This window comes from Pollachius pollachius (genome assembly GCF_949987615.1).
Source record: "Pollachius pollachius genome assembly, chromosome: 14".
Taxonomy (NCBI): Eukaryota; Metazoa; Chordata; class Actinopteri; order Gadiformes; family Gadidae; genus Pollachius; species Pollachius pollachius.
Genome location: NC_136947.1, coordinates 5,739,759 through 5,757,469, shown reverse-complemented (window position 1 = coordinate 5,757,469; position 17,711 = coordinate 5,739,759). Strand labels below are relative to the sequence as shown.

General features: G+C 45.9%; 2 protein-coding genes across 2 annotated transcripts; both read left to right on the top strand.

Moving 5' to 3' along the window:
• The first annotated feature begins 630 nt into the window (after nt 1-630).
• On the top strand, nt 631-12,293 carry stam (signal transducing adaptor molecule (SH3 domain and ITAM motif) 1). Its single transcript, XM_079750448.1, has 14 exons — nt 631-882; nt 1,743-1,827; nt 2,113-2,188; nt 2,366-2,461; nt 2,661-2,807; nt 2,995-3,085; nt 3,417-3,612; nt 4,054-4,148; nt 5,010-5,098; nt 5,232-5,319; nt 6,767-6,821; nt 8,327-8,492; nt 8,993-9,111; nt 9,523-12,293. The coding sequence occupies exons 1-14, from the start codon at nt 843-845 to the stop codon at nt 9,737-9,739; spliced, it is 1,560 nt and encodes a 519-aa protein (XP_079606574.1). The 5' UTR covers nt 631-842; the 3' UTR covers nt 9,740-12,293.
• A 796-nt stretch (nt 12,294-13,089) lies between these two features.
• On the top strand, nt 13,090-15,937 carry tmem236 (transmembrane protein 236; the record flags this gene model as incomplete). The annotated part of the gene is made up of 4 exons (XM_079750477.1): nt 13,090-13,346; nt 13,747-13,819; nt 14,630-14,753; nt 15,261-15,937. 4 exons carry the CDS (start codon nt 13,090-13,092, stop codon nt 15,935-15,937), a joined length of 1,131 nt encoding a protein of 376 aa, XP_079606603.1.
• Between the last annotated feature and the right edge of the window lie 1,774 nt (nt 15,938-17,711).

Genomic DNA, 17,711 nt, shown 5'->3' with positions numbered 1-17,711 from the left:
ATAACAGTATACGGGCTGTTGTACATTTACAATACAAATATTTTTTCCCATATTATAATCAGGGAAAGCCTACGTAACAGTTTCTGAATATTAGTTATTCTATGTGCTTTGTTAAGAGTTTTGATGATCAATGGAGTGTCTCATTTAATCTATATGAATCCATAAACCATGTGCCCAGGTATATAAAAGTAGCAGAACTATAATTAGTTAAGAGTTTTGATGACCAATGGAGTGTCTCATTTAATCTATATGAATCCATAAACCATGTGCCCAGGTATATAAAAGTAGCAGAACTATAATTAGTAATGGGCGACACTTGCTACACATAGGAGACCCATACGGTAAACTGGAAGAAATTGATAGGACATTTAAAAGACTTGAATATAGTGAAACCAGGCATCATTACACGGTTATACCGAATTTGACAAAATACACATAGGAGAAGGTCTACTCCATCGATACGACACTGTCATGTGATCGCCGTCGCCTGACGATGACATTCGAGTTTCTACGACATAGGACATTCACTCGGTGATTCGACAGATATTAATACGGTCACAATGTATCGATATATCCCTTGTGAGACTGTTGTTTATCACACGGTGTCAGGGGTCGACGTGTGAACGGGACGTTCGTACCGTTTAGTCCCCCGATTACCCACAATGCTCAGCTTGTTGCCGTCTGTTAAAGGGATGACTGTGTAGCTTCTGCTAGCCGCCGCCTGCGAGCGATTTATATCCACTAAGTTAACGGTATGACGACTCGTACCGTGTAACGCTGTACACAAAAGTGAAAGACAAAAAAGAGAGAAGAAGGCGGAATCTGTTGTCAACACATCAGCCATGCCTCTCTTCACGACAAACCCCTTTGACCAAGATGTTGGTGAGTGAAACGTCTACATAAATAGTGGTCAGTGAACGGTTAGCCCTTAGCAGGCGGCTAGCCCTTACGAGCTAAGTTAGAACTGTTACCTGGAAATTATTGTTGTACACCCAACTATTTCTGTGCACGTGTATTCATGCGTGTCTTTTTCGTGGCCTGTCTAGACAAATGTCAACAATCGCCTTAGGTTTTAGCAACGTCAGTCCTGGCTGCACTGAACCCCATTAAGTTACAGTAGGGTTACTGGTGTGCTAGCTGTGTTAAGAACAGATGCTCGAATATCATCCAGCCTTAAGGAGAATATAAGACGAATATAAGCGAATATAAGAATATTAGTTACGTTATAAACGCCTGAGGCTTGGCGATGTGGAAATGAAATTGTGATAAACTGATCCTGGGCTGAATGCCAGTGTGCTCTTCGGTAAAGGATGCTCAGACACACCTATTGAGGTAGGTCTGTGTGTTCCCTGGACCCACGTCATCTAGGGTTAGAACCCTCTGCTGCATGTTTTATAGTCTCTCTGCCCTGGGTGAAAAATTGCCTCAGAATCATCAGCGAGTCATGTTTATTAATAACACTCTGGATTAGTCGCGTAATGTTTGTATCGCTGGTTTGCTGAAAGATATAGTGGAACTGTGTGCATGTGGGAAACCGCAACGATATTTACTAGTTCCTCTTCCTGTGGTTTACCGCTCTAGTGTCCTTTAGTTGCATTTTTAATATTTACACACAATGTGTGAGCCACACTGTACCTCAGCACAAACCAAAACATCCTGCTAGTTATAAATATGTTTTAAGTGCAATGTGTGTCTTTTCAAGAAACCTGATGATACAAGTTTCACTTGATTCTTCCCTGCAGAGAAAGCAACCAGTGAGATGAACACAGCCGAGGACTGGGGCCTCATTTTGGACATCTGTGATAAAATAGGACAGTCCCGTACTGGGTGGGTTTCTATCGTCATCAAGTAGCATGATAATTGTATTGATAAAAGCCATTTCCCAAAGGCCACAGTGTGGCCACTGAAAGACACTCACAGTCAGTGTCTTTCATTTGTATAACCAAGAAGCCCATAAATCGGGAATGAGCCTTGATTAATAGCTTTTGAATTAATAGCTTAATATAGTGGGCTAAACTGGAGCAGTATTGGAGCTTTTGTGATTATGCTTCTTTGTCATTCACTGATCACTAGACCTTTTTGAGTTTTGACCTTTTTATTATTGCATTCCAGTCCGAAAGAATGTCTTCGCTCGATAATGAGACGAGTGAACCACAAGGACCCGCATGTGGCCATGCAGGCACTGACTGTAAGCACATTTATTGAGTGGCCTTCTGTTTCAAATCCTCTGTTGGCATGTTGGTAAATTAATACAATGCTGTATCATTGAATGAGTGGTTATTTTATCTGAGGTAAATCTAAAGAAAATGTTTTAAGCATTTATTTCAGACTTGTTTTCCAATTCCCTCTACTACTGTCCCGACAGCTACTTGGCGCCTGTGTTTCAAACTGTGGGAAAATATTTCACTTGGAGGTGTGCTCCAGGGAGTTTGCTAGTGAAGTCAGCAATGTTCTGAACAAGGTAAGATAGTCGTGGATCTTTTGATTTCAAATAATTTGAATTCGAGCAAAATCCGCACTGCTTCATTTTGCTTGTATGAATCACAACGCCCCGAGCCCCTTGATAACAGATTGGAGTATGGTTCTGTGGGTCTGTGTGGGCGTATGTATGCATGTGTCTGTGTGTGTGTGTGTGTGTGTGTGGGCATGCACGTCACTAGGGCCACCCGAAAGTCTGTGAGAAGCTGAAGGCCCTGATGGTGGAGTGGGCGGAAGACTTCCGGAACGATCCTCAGCTTAGCCTCATCTCGGCCATGATCAAGAACCTCAGAGAGCAGGGGGTCACCTTCCCGGCCGTGGGCTCCCAGGTAGCGCTGCAGTGAAGCCCTGGTAGATCAGTAGTGCTCACATTGGCAGAAAAACAAAACCCACGCTCGTCTTCTGGCTTTTGGTCTCGGTTTCAGCCATGGTTGAGAATGCTTTGAGTCATCGCCCTTTGATGGTTGTTTTGGTTTCGCGGTGCACACTGACGGTGGCTGTAATCATTGGTTTTAGGCTGCAGAACAGGCAAAGGCAAGCCCTGCGTTGGTTGCCAAGGACCCTGCCACCGCCTCCACTAAAAAGGAAGAGGAAGACCTGGCCAAAGGTAACGGCTTGATTGGGACGTTTTCTTTAAAAACTTTAGACTTGGAACATTACAAACGCCGTACTATTAACGGGCCACCAAGGTTTGGTTCTGTGATGCCACAACTCGAATTAATGAGATATCGTAAGATATCCATCGAAATTGTCTACCAGATCCTGGGGGCCTTTCTTGCAATGGCTTGGAGAGACCCAGGAATCGTGCTTCCGAGGGATTTCACTGTCTCAGGCGGTCCGTGTGTAGAAACGTGTCGGGTGCTCACCGGACACACGATGGCACTTGTTCGCGTCAGCCCCGACATCCGATTGACCCAGCCGCCCCGGTCTGTCCACAGCCATCGAGCTATCGCTGAAAGAGCAGCGAGGGCAGCCTCAGGGCTCCCTGTCCAGCCTCTACCCCAGCGCCTCCAGCCTGCTCTCCTCTCACAAGGCGGATGGCCGGAAGGTGCGCGCCATCTACGACTTTGAGGCGGCCGAAGACAACGAGCTCACATTCAAGTCCGGGGAGATCATCACCATCCTGGACGACAGGTGACCTTTAGGGCTCACACACACGCACACACTCACGACTATGGGATTAGTAATCATCATAAACGGTGCCGGCCGTGTCTCGATTGAGTTGTTTACTGGTTTTCCTTCCGCTGTGAGGATTTCGGTAACGGCCTCCTCGATTTAATGTTGATGAATGGACAAGGCTTCACGTTAGAGGTTAGCGTCTCCATCAATAGTGAGAGGGGCTTGCAAAAGTGCCTCGTTAATTTGGGCCTCTGTGATTGGCCCCGCTGCACTATTGTAAAGATCATGCAGATCGAATTGATCCAATTGCCACCGTAAAGAATTATGTCGTTCAGTTTGAATCACTTTCACCTTTTTTTAATATGAGGTCACATATTAACGTTGTTCCAGCACCACAAAAACACCCAGTGGTACTGAAGGTTTTTCTTTTTGGTTTGCTTTCTCATTTGACCACAGCGACCCCAACTGGTGGAAAGGGGAAACATACCAGGGAGTGGGCCTCTTCCCCTCCAACTTTGTAACTGCGGACCTAACCGCAGAGCCAGAGATGGGTGAGTCCACACACACGCACACCAACACGCACACACTCACACACACACAATGAGTCCAAATGTGTACGCGTACACACACACCCTCTCCAATGGGATCCACTTTGGTTTGCCCGGCCAATCCGCTCTTTCATTCGCCCATTAGCACTATTGCCTTATTGATTCTACTCGTGAAAATACCTTTTGTCAGTAGCCTCCCTGGAGCAATCGAAGAAAAACAAAGCACAATTATAGACTCCCATCAATCCCTTCCTATACAGAGTGTTAAGCCCTTGTTTACCAGTGATGGGAAGGGGTTGACCCCGCCATCCTTCATCCCCTCTTCCGCTGCTCCGTGTCCCAGTGTGGGTTTGTCTCAGGTCGGCTGCAGTTCAGCTGCGGCGGGAAAGATGATGACGCAGCTGGCTGTACGAAGGCTTCTTTGAAGGGCACTGATTGGTCAGGAGCGGCGGTACACTACAGTGACGCAAACATTTCAACCCCATAGAGATCACAAAGTAGTTTGTACTGCTTGACATGCATTTCCATATGCGTTCATTAAGTGAGGGAATGAGACTTAACGGTTTGGTCAAACTGAAAGCAGTGTGCCTTCCCTGAATGTAATGATTCAGTCGCAGCCGAACACTTTCCACAATAGTTGACCAGTAATATACCCTTGAAATGCTCAGCGCTGCGAAAGACTGGGAGAGGCCTGGCCTTGTGTCATTGTTTATAGATATTGGGTTTCTTTTCTTTGCATTACAGTCATTTATCCTTCACTGGTCTCCCAATTATTAGTTTTTTTTTTACTGTTATGCTTCCCTTCCTTCCTTTAATGCTTATTCGATGTTGATGATCAATTCTTTGTTTCGCTATAATCTACAGTCAAGACCGAGAAGAAATCGGTGCAGTTCAACGAAGAGGTCCTGGTGGAGACTCTTGAGGCGGAGCCAGAGCCCGTGTTTATAGATGAGGTAACGCATCATTGTCCCGGCACCTCATTGGTCCATTGTCAACATTTATTATTTTGGGGGACAGGTGTATTTCTTCCACGAATGAACTGAAATCCTTCATTTGTTTAATTAGAGGTTTTTGTTTTCCTCTCAGGAGAAAATGGACCAGCTGCTGCAGATGATTCAGAGTGCCGACCCCACGGATAACCAGTCAGATGCTGTCGAACTGCTCCAGCTGGAAGGTAAGGACAAACACCCTCCCTTATGCACTACACTACGCAAAGACGATAAAATGTCAACACTTTGACATTGTTGATATGGGATTATGATTGAGGGGGTACAAGATCGCTGTTGACGTTAGATCGCGGGAAGCTTTGCAAAAGCGGTCCTCCACGCAAATTATTATTTCCTTTTACAAGGTCTGGGATTGGCAGTAAAGGGGTGCCTTGGTTTGGAAGCAGTGCAGTAGAGGTTTATTTCAACATTTCACCATAGGAGGACGACATGAGCCGTGTGTTCAATGTTCGACCGGATTTGGAAAGATCAGTATAGTTTTGCTCCATTGGTGACGGTTCGTTAATCTGATTGGCTAAAAGGGTTGTCCACCAAGGCATGGCCTCCAAACAAAGGCCAGGTTAAAAGGGCCGACTCTAATGAAGAAGGATGTAAGCAATAGCAAGAATTGGCCCCTTGTCAAGTCTACTTTAACTGTTAAAACCGTTTAAAAGGCATAATGTGCACGCTGCCCCGCTTCACAGATGCTCAGAGTAGTAAGCACAAGGCACTCTGCCAAGGTGCTTCAAAGCATCTGCGTCTGTTACAACATCAGTGTGATCGGCTCGTAAAGGTGTTATTGTGTACCGTTTGAATGGCTGCTGCTGCTGAGTAGAGCTCCCCAGTGAGGCTCTGGAAGTGAAAATCCCCTTGACAACCTGCATTATAACCCCACATTGTGTGGGGATGTCCGGCCCAGCGGCTTATATTGGTGTTCACGTTTGAGAGAGGGTTAAGCTTCTCGGGCACTTTCAGTATAACCCAACAGTGTGTTGGGCACTTCATATCAACAGTGCTCATCATAACGCTCCTTCGCATATACTACTAAAGCATCACAAACGGGTCCCAGCCATAAGAGTAGCAAGCCCTCCTCCTTCCTCGCATTCACAGGCCTAATTTTGTTTTCTGAATCTGTTTGAATCCGAGCTGAAACAGGGTGTTCACTTCCACAAGATAAATACTGTAATAAGGTTAACTCAAGAAGCGTGCCAAACTATCATTAGGTTGGAAGTCGTTGGAAAGGTATCATTCACATTGGTTTATGGGATGAATAGTTCCTTCACCCACAATAATTAGGCAGTCTTTTACCAATACTTTTCTTCTCTTTTCCACACATATATTTTTTGACCCGAATCCAATGTTTTATCTTCATGGCTCATCTTGTCGTTGGTTGGCCTAGTTCCAGGCCAATATTTGTTTTCTTCTGAAACGTCAGTATAGTGAATGAAAAGGAAATTCCCTTCAGGAGGTGTAGCTGTTAAAAAATGGGGCAGTCGCTTTTGAGCTCTTTTGAGGATTAATATTTTTTTTGTGATCTGCAACTTTTGTTATTGAAATTAACTTGGGCCTATATTCATGATAAAGCTATGCAGGGATTAACCATCAATGATGCTGAACCTTGTGTCTGGTGTTTAGGTGCCTGCAACCAAATGGGACCACTCATTGACCAGAAACTGGAGGACATAGACAGGTACAAATGATGATTTATTTTAAGGGACGATTCCACATTCGGTTGCATACTGACACCACCGCTTCCAAGGCGCACACCCATCTGCTGACATGAACTAGGAGTTACCGATCAGTCAAGACTTGGTTTACAAATACCTCGGTCTAATAACCTCAATCCATGTTTAACAAAACTGATGTCTGCAGTGGGAAAGTGAAGGGCTATGACTAAGCCGTTAGACTTGGCTTGGGTTTTTTTTTTCTCTGCAAATGCTGCTAAATGATTTTGCAATGCAAAATGAATACATTTAGTGATCAATTATACATCAGGGTGGAAGATAAATACAACTACAAAATGTAGCTCTAAAACCATCTGGAAATTTTTTCAATTCACGGTTCCAAAAGTGATGAGCTAAAATATATTTACCTTGGAATGGTTTATTTCACCCCCACTCGAGGGAGCTTGTTAATCTCATCCGCTGCCAAGGATATCTGTTAACGCTGTCAAATGCTAACTCAGTCGGAACCAGTGCTCGGCTGAAAGAGAGAAAAACGTGTTCAGCGCTTCTCGTAGGACTATGGATAACTGGAAAATATTTCCCCCAAAGTCTGAGTATTCCCCTCACAGGGATAGAAAACAGGATATCAAATCATAAAAATAACCATGACATATCACCGTTGCATGTACACTCCTACCAGATACCTTGGCAAGAAAATGGTTTAAAAAACAATGTATATAGATCTCATAGTCCTCTAATAGACTCGGTCCTGAACAGACTCAGCATTGTGTGTGGTCTGAATCCCTACTCCCTGCTGATGTGTAGATTTTAACTCCTCAAAGTCTGAAACGCCATAGCTGCATTCAGCTGTGACTTTTCCATAATGTGCGTGTACAGTCATTTGTCTCTTGTCTACGTAGCCAGAAGGGATAATCCTTGAAGGAACAGAAGGAAATCGATCGACAGAAATAACCTGAGATTGCAATGGATTTCATTGAACTTCATTTTCTCAACACTTAACCCTTATTAACATAACAGCCAATGCACTCTGATGCTGATAATTTTTTATCAGCAAGCCTCTAGTTCCCCGATATCTCCTACCAGTATGTTACAAATATATAGTACAGATTTTTTTCTGCCTGCCTTTTTTGCACTACCATAACTCGACTTAACTTATACAGAAACGTATGCTGCTACTTAGATTTCCTTTGAGATTTTATTATTTCATTGTTTATTTTATTACTATCTTTTTAATATTTGTTATGTCCTTATCTCTTGTGCACTTGAATGTTTACTTTTAGTGTTGTCTTATCTGTTGTTTACTTTTAGTGTTGTCTTATCTGTTGTGCATGTGCACTTTATCTGTTCACCGTTGGACTAATGAGAAACGTCTTCTCGACTGCTTTGCATGTCCACATATGAAGTAATTGACAATCAAGCTGACGTTGACTTTGACTCTGAAAGTGCATGAGGCCCTGAGAAGAGGCTGTCCTTACCTCTGGATGCGGGGCCGCATGGTTGTGTCTCGCAGTAGGCACTCTGAGCTGTCGGAGCTGAACGTGAAGCTGATGGAGGCGCTGTCCATGTACGCCAAGCTGATGAACGAGGACCCCGTGTACGGCATGTACGCCAAGCTCCAGAGCCAGCAGTACTACATGCAGCCGCCCCAGCAGCCGACCGCCAACACGGCCCAACAGGTGAGGCCCCGTGAGGCCGCTCAGCCAGGCCCCGTGAGGCCGCTCAGCCAGGCCCCGTGAGGCCGCTCAGCCAGGCCCCGTTCACCTTGTGGAACGAGGAATGGGTGGAGAGGTTGCAAAGAAGAGATTTTCTTTTTTAAGTCATTTTTAATCAAGTTTATTTAACTGACGTAGGCAAGTCGATTAAAGAACCGACTTTCCCGGCTTTTATTTGCTTGCTGTGTGTGTGCGTGTATGTGTGTGTGTGTGAGGGGGGGGGGGGGGGGGATTCAAACTAAATGCCAAGGATGATGTGTGAGAGATGTAATGTAGAGAAGTGTAGTAATTATGGTAATTTTCATGTTATACATTTATTACATTTACATTCATAGTGTACATATTAATTACATTTAATACATTAATTTGACTGGTGTCATACCAATACGGCCATTGTCGTCCAAGCAGGTACTCCCACTGTTTTCCATTTGCCTTCATGAGTGCCGATCTATGTGCGCCCACAGGGGTATCCCGTTCAGCCAAGCCCAGGCTCGTATGCCATGGGGCCGGGGATGCAGGGCTACCCTGTGCCCATGGAGCAGCTCCAGGCCGGGCCACCCATGCCTGGCCAAGCAGCACCCAGGTAGGCCCAGACAGAAGGATCCAGCAGTGCTGCAATAGCAGACTGCACGTTTCTGAACCAGCGACTCACATGAACCCTACAGCCTGTAGCGTTGGTTCAATTCTATAGAGATGCAGGGTGGTCACCACAGAAACAAATGCAGTGTTTCAGCGGCCTGGCTGCGATTTGTGTCCTGGCCCTTTCTCCGTTCTGGACTGTAGCTTTCACCGCCTTCCTAATAGCTTCACAGTAAAGCTAAACGGCGCAGGCTGTGCGTTGTTCATCAGTCTGTAAACTCTCACTGATTCTCCCACTCTGCTTGAACACTGAGTTGGGCTTTAAGTTTTTGTGGATTTTGGTTGTCATTCGTCCCGCGAGATCCTCATGTCCTCAACACTGTTGCTGTGTTCTTGTTGCTGTTGTTTTGCTCAGTGACATCCACATGTACATGGGCCAGCCGCCCGTCTACAGCCCGTCCCCGGCAGACGTCCAGGCCTACCAGAACCAGGCCAGCCTCCCCGGCCCTCCCCCGGGCCCCGGCCCCGGCGTCATGAACCAGCCGCCCAGCTACAGCGCGTCCTCTGGTCAGAGCTTACAGGCCCCCACAGACACCCAACACATCCCGTACCCGGAGAAAGCCCTGCTATAGGGAACCTGCTCGTGACCAAACCGTCGTATACACACTTCACAGTACATGTACACTCCACACGCAAACAGCACATGCACACATCACATGCACACATCACACGCACCCTCCACATGCATACGCCACATGCACACTCTGATCTTGGCATTTCTTCTGTACTGCATTAAGTTAGTGGTAGGGAGGGGGCGGTACGCCCCAAGTGTTAAGCTAATACTCTACAGATGCTTTTCTGTAGTGGGCCGAGTGCACTAGCAATGCTGGTTTCCCCCCCTCCCCTCCTCCATCCCAATTCGAGCTGCGTGGGCTGACTGTAAATAATGGTGTCACATAACGGACAAAAAAAAAACCTCATGTCACGTCTCTTTCGTAGAGGGGATTTAAATTATTTTTTCATCAAGTTGGACCCCCTCAAGGTGAGCTCACATCTCGTGTGTGGTTTTGTTTTGGTCTTCTTTTCTTTTCTTGTGTTTGCTTCGTGAGTTATCGTTTGAAACGGTGAAAGCATTGTGTTGATGTGAACATGGAAAAACAAAAAAGATTCAAAACCAGTCACGTGGGCAATGTGGTTTTGAGCATCACAGACACCTGTAGTTTTGAGGAGATAACATTGTGCTGCTCACACACACACACACACACACACACACACACACACAGGCCTCAACCAGGCCAATTGCACTGCTACTCTCCACGACATAAAGATGGCCACACCTTTTTATTTTATTTTCTCTCATCTGTGCAAACAAGACACTACTTTAAGCAGTGCTGAAGAATATTAGCATCGCATTGAATACCCAGGCTACCCCGGGGAATATGTTCTCAACCTTTTTGTCTATTATTTTTTAGAAGTACTGAATACTGAAGCCACTTTTTTTTGTTGTTGAAGGGAATAAGAAGGATCATGCGATCGTGTGTGTGTGTCCGTGTGTGCACACTCAGACACACTCAGACACACACAGACACACACACACACACACATTCATACATATGCTGAGCTAGTGGTGAAGCCACACCTTGGCCCCCAGTGGGTCTGTACTTTAGCACCGTTCTGTTGCATTTCACTTGATTATCAAAGGGCCCCAAACCGGTCAGTTGGCCCCCTAGGAAAAGAGCCCCCCCCCCCCCCCCCCCCTTGTCACGGAGGCTCCATTGCATCGACTCGTTTCGCCGCCAAGTTCATTCTAGATGAAGTAGTATTTCAGAGCGCTAGCGAGCAAACGCTCACTGTGTTCACCGTACTTCAGAGCTGCTTAAACACACTTGAAGGCCATGGACTTGTGGCTTTGGATCAGCGAGGGGGGTGAGCTCTTTGGAACCTCGCTGCCGATTTTTTTTCTTTGTGTTGAACAATGGATATGATTAATTTATATTTTGAAGTGCGCAGGCGACGCCTGGAAGTATTAAATACATCTGATGAAGATGATGTAATATTCTGCCTAATTTAGTTGTGTATATTTAAGTTGCTCATGTGCAAAGTGGAGATTGATTTCTCTCATTCATGGTATAACTAGTGGTTGATTACTGAACTAACTGCTTTTAAAAGTGTATCTTTGTCTTTTTTGAAACCCATTATGTTCTCTTAATAATTATCTCTCCGAACGCACACCAGCATGCATGTCCGTTGTAGACGGCTAATTTCATTTGTTTGTGTCTATGAATAGATATGTATAGATTCAAAGCTGTCATCCACTAGAGCAGAGACTTGATCTGGTGTCACAATATTGCATGCTCCCTAAACTGTGGTTCTCAAACCAGGCAAACCGAAGCCTCATCACATTGTACCTCATTAACTCCTGGACTCCACTTAAGACTTGCAAACTCTTGTAATTGCTTTGGTTTGAGTTTCTTGGGCTTTTGGATGGACTTCATGTATTCAAATACTGCTTTAGCTGTCTACAACTTATGGTCCATGTTGGTATTTTCTTAAATTGTTTTCTTTATTTAATGTCCTTTCACCCTGAACCACATCTCTGTGTACAAATGTCACTTAAAATTTTGCAAGGAGTGCAGCTCTCATTGTGCTTCTTAATTCCCCCTTCTGCCTAAAAAAACATGTTTGAAATTGGTTCTGAGCTTTTGTAGGCAACTGTTAAAACACCCAATACACCATTGTTCTGAAGGCCACAGGCTATTTTGTGTTCAGGTACCTCTGGGCTTGGTTTTTACATTGCTTGCTCAGAGAGGTCATCTTGTGCTTCTGTACTTGTTGCTGCCTTTTTAACTTAACCCTACACCAGGACAACAGTGCCATTTTGTTGTGTCGCAAAGCAAGAGTTTGATCAATTGTAGCAGGTGTTCTGGAAAGATGGGACCATGAGCCAGTGAACCACATTGACGTAATTTTTTTTATTTAATTTTGTTTGCACCAAAAGATAGCACTGGACTTTAGCCCTCATCTTATTTTATTGTACAGGACTGAGAAGCTGCCTGTTTTTAACTTTAAAACCAACCTCATCATTGTAAAGATTTTGTTCTGAATTGTACACTGTTTCTATTTACTCTTTTAACCATACTTATGAATTGATATTCACAATAAAAAAAACAGGCCAAATGTACAGGATATCTCGTCTGCTGTTGAAAATGAATCTCGTCCTCCTTGTTCAATTTATTTTGTGGACACTCCCTGACACTGCCTTGTCGAGCAGCCCTTATGATTGGTTATCCTGTTGGCCACTAGATGGCAATCTAATTTTAACGGTCTCTGATCACTTGCTTCATGTTCATTCTAGGGCACTCTCCTCCGAAGGTCACATTAATCCTCCCTTCGGTAGATGTATGTTGTCTTTACATTTGCTCCCTTTTACTTCCTGAACATGCTGGATTCAGTCAATCATCTTTGATCCACCTGATGGCCAATCACGTTAATTAATTTAATAAGGGCAGTTACTAAAACAAACAAGACTACATGGAGTTAAATATATATATATAGGGTCCTAAAACGAGCAACGATAGAGGGCAGAGAGACCACTAATGATCAGGCTGACGGTTTTATTTTAACACCACTATTTAAAAGGTATTATAACAAAGTAAAGACTTCACCCTACTCCACATTAATTTGCATATGTTGACCATGTATACACATCTCTCCCCTTGAGTTTTAAAGAGACAAGTCATCGTGTGCCTTTTTTTATGTGGAGACATAAACACGGGACGTATGACCACCTCATTACCTCAGCAGTAAAACTGCGGAGCGGAGTAAGCAGTGTCAGAGTCCAACGACGGCTGCACCAACTCCCCCTGTGCGAGAGATGCGTGTCTTGTGGTTTGATGTTAGCGTCCAGCCTGGGACAGCTAAGAAACTGCGAGGGGTGTCGAACCCACGGCTTTGACGCGGGGGTAAGAAAACCAAAACAAACATGCCCTCGGGGAAGACGGTCAAGCTGGTCGTCTTCGAGGCGCTGCAGTTCGCAGCCATCTGTGCGCCGCTCTTCGTGGTCATGGAGCGGTTCGCCGGCCTCGTGCGTGACCTGAACGGTGGGAACGACCGGACCGCGTACTGGCTGGTAGTGGCCGTGTCCATCGCCTACGTCACCTCCGTGACCCTTCTGGTGTGGGCTCCGCTCAAGTACCTGATCCTGAGGCGTCGCAGGTTCATCACCAAAATCAAACAATGGTGAGTTTGAGTTTGTGTCATTAAAAAAGTATGAACATGTATTGAAAGAGACATTAAACCATGAAAAAAGAACAATGACGATAAACATCTTCCAATAGGCTGATGGATGAAATGTTTGGTAAGCAAAATAATATATAGGAAATTGTTAATTTTCCAACTTACTAGTAAACTACTTTTTCATGGTTCTGTCCAAAGCTATAGTATATTAAAGTAAAGTTGTGGTGTTTGTTGAATAAATACCGTCTCTCTGTGTGAATAGAATGCTATTATCTGTAATTAATGAGTACACCTGCTCCTAGTTCAATAATGAAATGGCACTAGAAAGACAGCTCATTTATTGCAAAACATTCGTCACACATTCCAAAAAAATAATCAAACTTATTTCCTTGTTTTCCCCCAGGAGACCCGCAGCATTGGCCTATGTCATACTGTGTCCATTACCGTGTTTCGCTCTGCTGATAGCCGCCTCCAAGGTAACCTCAGGACCGATCCTGCCTGTCACCCAAAGGCGTCTGCTGTCGTTATGTTCCACTGTCATGCTCCACCGGGGTCCTTCAGGAGCCAACCAGCTGCTCAAACATCCCCTTTGTGGAACTAGCTCATTTCCGGAGCCCTCATGTGAGGCAGTGTGACGATACAGCAGTATCATTATTCAGTGTGAAGGCTCACTTCTCCAGAGTCTCATTGATTCTCCAAAGTTTTGATACTTGATGATATAAATCGATGGACGACGTCCAAAGAATTCACCCGACTTTGGAGCTGTTCCAGTATCTTGGAAGTACTAGTCCTTCGTGTAGTCTCTCAGGAAGGACCATCAATGTCATCGTAAAATCATTTCAAATGGATGATCCTAGTCACAAGGCTCGTGTGAGGCAGGAATTTATTTGAGGCAGGTTTATTAGGATACTCAGTAACCGATTTTACATAAAAAGGTTGTCCATTAACGACAAACCTCCATGCCCATCAGCATAAAGCGAGTGGACATTGGCTAAAGCACGTTTTTGACCAAGAAAAATAGCATCTGCCACATAATTTACCTGCATGCATACCTGTCCCATATATTCATGGCCCTAATGCTTTGATCAGCCATGCACGGCTTCGGGTGGTGTTTTAATCGCCGTGGTGATGGAATACGAGGCGTTCATGACTATCACCCTGTCTGTTTCCATGCGTTAGAATTCCGTTCATTAATTTTGTCTGGGTTTTAATCCATAGCATTTCCCGTTCCCCGGTGTCAGCTCTCCCTAATTGTTTCTTTTCCTTCTGGATTTAATGGCCCCTAGGTACAGGTGGACGCAGGACAGACACTAGATCATTTCACCGAGCTGCCCGTCTCCTTGGTGCTTCTCTGCCTCATCTGCGTGGATGTCGTCGAGAGGATTCGCCCCTGTAGCCTCACGGGGAAAGGTATCGCGCCTCATGACCTCTTTATGGGAATGGTCGTCTGTTTTTTGTGTGACATTGTCATTCGCTCGATTTACGTCAATAACGGAAACTGGTTCCATCATTGAAAACATTCCCGTTGAGAACATTGTTATAATAGGAGTGAAGGAAGTGAATGGCCAACCACAAATCAATCACAAATATTCTTTGCTCCATCCACATGGGGCTGTGTTACTTTTGCATTTGCTGTATTTTAAATCGTCAATTACACCCTCAATATATTGGCCCAAAATAAGCACCCCCACAGTCTGCACACAAATACAGTGCGGAAATAACAACTTTAGAAAGAGCCAAGCATTCACTGAAATTTGCTTGTGAACTAATTCTAAAACCAAAAATTAAATAAATGAAAGCCTTAAAGTGAAAAGGCCTACACAATTATTTATTCAAACACATGGACCTAAATGGATGGAGGGATGGCGTTGAAAACCATAACAAGCTCTGGTCCAATCTGGTCCAATCCGGCCCCAGCTGGCAGCAGTCCGGGCGCAGACTTCGACATGCGGGGGCCCGTCCTCACCCACCTTGGGCAGGTGACCACCGTGACGGGCCAGCTCCCCCAGCCCGACCACCACCCCCCCGACGTCCCCGACACCATCAGCCAGAACGGCTCTACAGCCCCCGCTCCCACGGACACCACCAGCACCACCGCCGCCGCCGTCATCAACGGCCCCCCTGCAGCGGGTGCGAGAAGCTACATCTCCCATGACCCCCGCCGGCACTCGACGCCCGTCCGGACCTACCTGTACTCGCCGGCCCCCTGCCCGGGCCCGCTCCGCTTCCTGCGGTCCAGGGACCCGCGGTCCGAGGCGTTCGCCGACAGCTTCCTGTTCTGGCTGGACACGGCGGAGGTGCTTCGGGTGGCAGCGGATCCCCGCGTGTTCTACTCGGCCTGGGCCATCCCCGTCTTCGTCCTGGCCTTCCTGTCCACCCTGCGGCTGGCCGTGGACCCCAGGAGCCCCCTGGGGTCAACGGCTGGGGTGGCGCTGCAGGACTTCCCCTTCCTGGTGCTGCGCCTTGCCCTGCTGGGCGCGGCCGGTGCATACGTGACGCCCGTGCTGTACGTGGTGAAGAACCTGCTGGTCTGCCTGAGCTACGTGTACTTCACCTTCCTGACCAGGCTCTTGAAGAGACGCAGCATGTTCTGAGGTTCAGGACGAAGAGCCAGAGACGATTCTGTGTGTGTGTGTGTGTGTGTGTGTGTGTGTGTGTGTGTGTGTGTGTGCGTGTGTCCCTGGTCTTTGCTCAGCTGATGAGTGACGAGTTAACCAAACAAAGTAATTCACATCCCCCTGATTTCTGTCCAAGGGAGCGGTAAAGGCAGCGACATGCGAGATTTAAAACCACAAAAGTATTGTTTTATTGACGATGGAATTACATTTTATTTCTTTATTTTTGCCCCGTTAGAGCTTTGCTTTGATGCTTTATTCTTATTTTCCCCCATTGGAGTTTGTATTATTTTGTAACTATTGTGTTTTCATCAATGTGGATACATTCAAGCCTTTGCAGTATCTAATAAAGGGTCACGATTCTTTCTGTGATTAATGTGAGTGAACTGATACTCTCATTATCCATGTTTCATCTCATTATGTAGCCCAGTCCTTCTGAAGATTCCTAGTAGCCAGAAGGCCTTCTAGAATAAATCTTATTAGGGATTCATAGTCCACTGCACATAACCGGGCTGTATTAGCATGCAAACCTTAGGAGTCTTCGAGTCTACGAGAGATTCAAGAGCTACAAGTATCGGTATCTTAATGGCACCACTTAGCAGCTGCCTTCACGGCTCATACGACACACACCTTCCGTCAGTCTTTTTTCAGACAAACATATGCCACCGCTGCTTTTCCTCCCGAGGCAATGGTTGAACGGCAGAGTTCTCTCAGCGGCTTGTCATCTTGGATTTAACTGTCTGCTTGGCAGGAATGCCCGTCTCTGTGGCAGAAAATGGCATCCTTTCACTTGTTACCCTGGCCCCTTGTGTTGAGGGTTTATGGGATAGAGCGTGCCTATAACTCAACCGTTTGTGGACCCTGTGTGTGTGTGTTTGTGTGTGTGTGTGTGTGTGTGTGTACAGCTGTCAGTGCAGGATGACAGCAGTGAGAAAAAGTGATATATAATCTGCAGTCCTACGGCAGGACAGGTGTGACAGAGTTATAACCCCCCCCCCCCCTCCTTTCCTCTACCCCAACCCTCCAGAGTTTCAGGTCTTTGTCCCTCTGATGGATGAGCCAAAGCTCTGGGACAGAAACTCTGGGAAAAGCACTTTTTCAAAACCTCAAGAAACCCCTCTCAATTCCACAGAATCCGGATTTCCCCCTGTGTGTCCACGTGTAGGTGCGCTGTGCATACACTGAGACGGAGCTGCTTCCACGTCCGACGTGGTGGTCGAGTGGTGCCCCTGGTGATGTAGGGATAGGCAGGGGTGTCCGGGGGTACGGGTAACCACGCTGGCTCGTGAGTCCACCGCACCCGCCTCAGAGGGGACATGGCCCTGTTTTAATGTCACGGGAAAGGGAAACTGAAAAATGGTATATCCCTTAAATGAGCACCCGGAGGACACGATGATCCTTGTAATCTGTGAAGGAGGGCATAGCAGCAGCACTGGGCTCGCGCTCGCCTGATAACAGCCAAGTGCAATTAAGGCAGGGCAGCCCGTCTCCGGATTTCACACACACACTCCGTCGGTGGAATGGAAGTCTGCGCGTGCTCTCGGAGATAAAGCCCTCTTTATTAATTTATTTCATCTCTTTCTTTATAAGGGATATTCTCTTTGCCGTTCAAGCTCGGGGGGCCTCATTTGCATTCATTTCGTTTTTGAAACCCTTCTTTAAAATAGTATAGTAGTAGTATAGCCTGCATATTGGGGAGGGGTTGAATGGAAATCTTTAACACACACACACACACATACACACACACACACAA

Bases quoted from the DNA above. Each gene is read 5' to 3' on its own strand.
- stam (XM_079750448.1), top strand. From the start codon at position 843: ATGCCTCTCTTCACGACAAACCCCTTTGACCAAGATGTTG. The intron at 2,189-2,365 runs GTAAGCACATTT...CTGTCCCGACAG, and splicing joins TGGCCATGCAGGCACTGACT to CTACTTGGCGCCTGTGTTTC. The intron at 9,112-9,522 runs GTAGGCCCAGAC...TGTTTTGCTCAG, and splicing joins CCTGGCCAAGCAGCACCCAG to TGACATCCACATGTACATGG.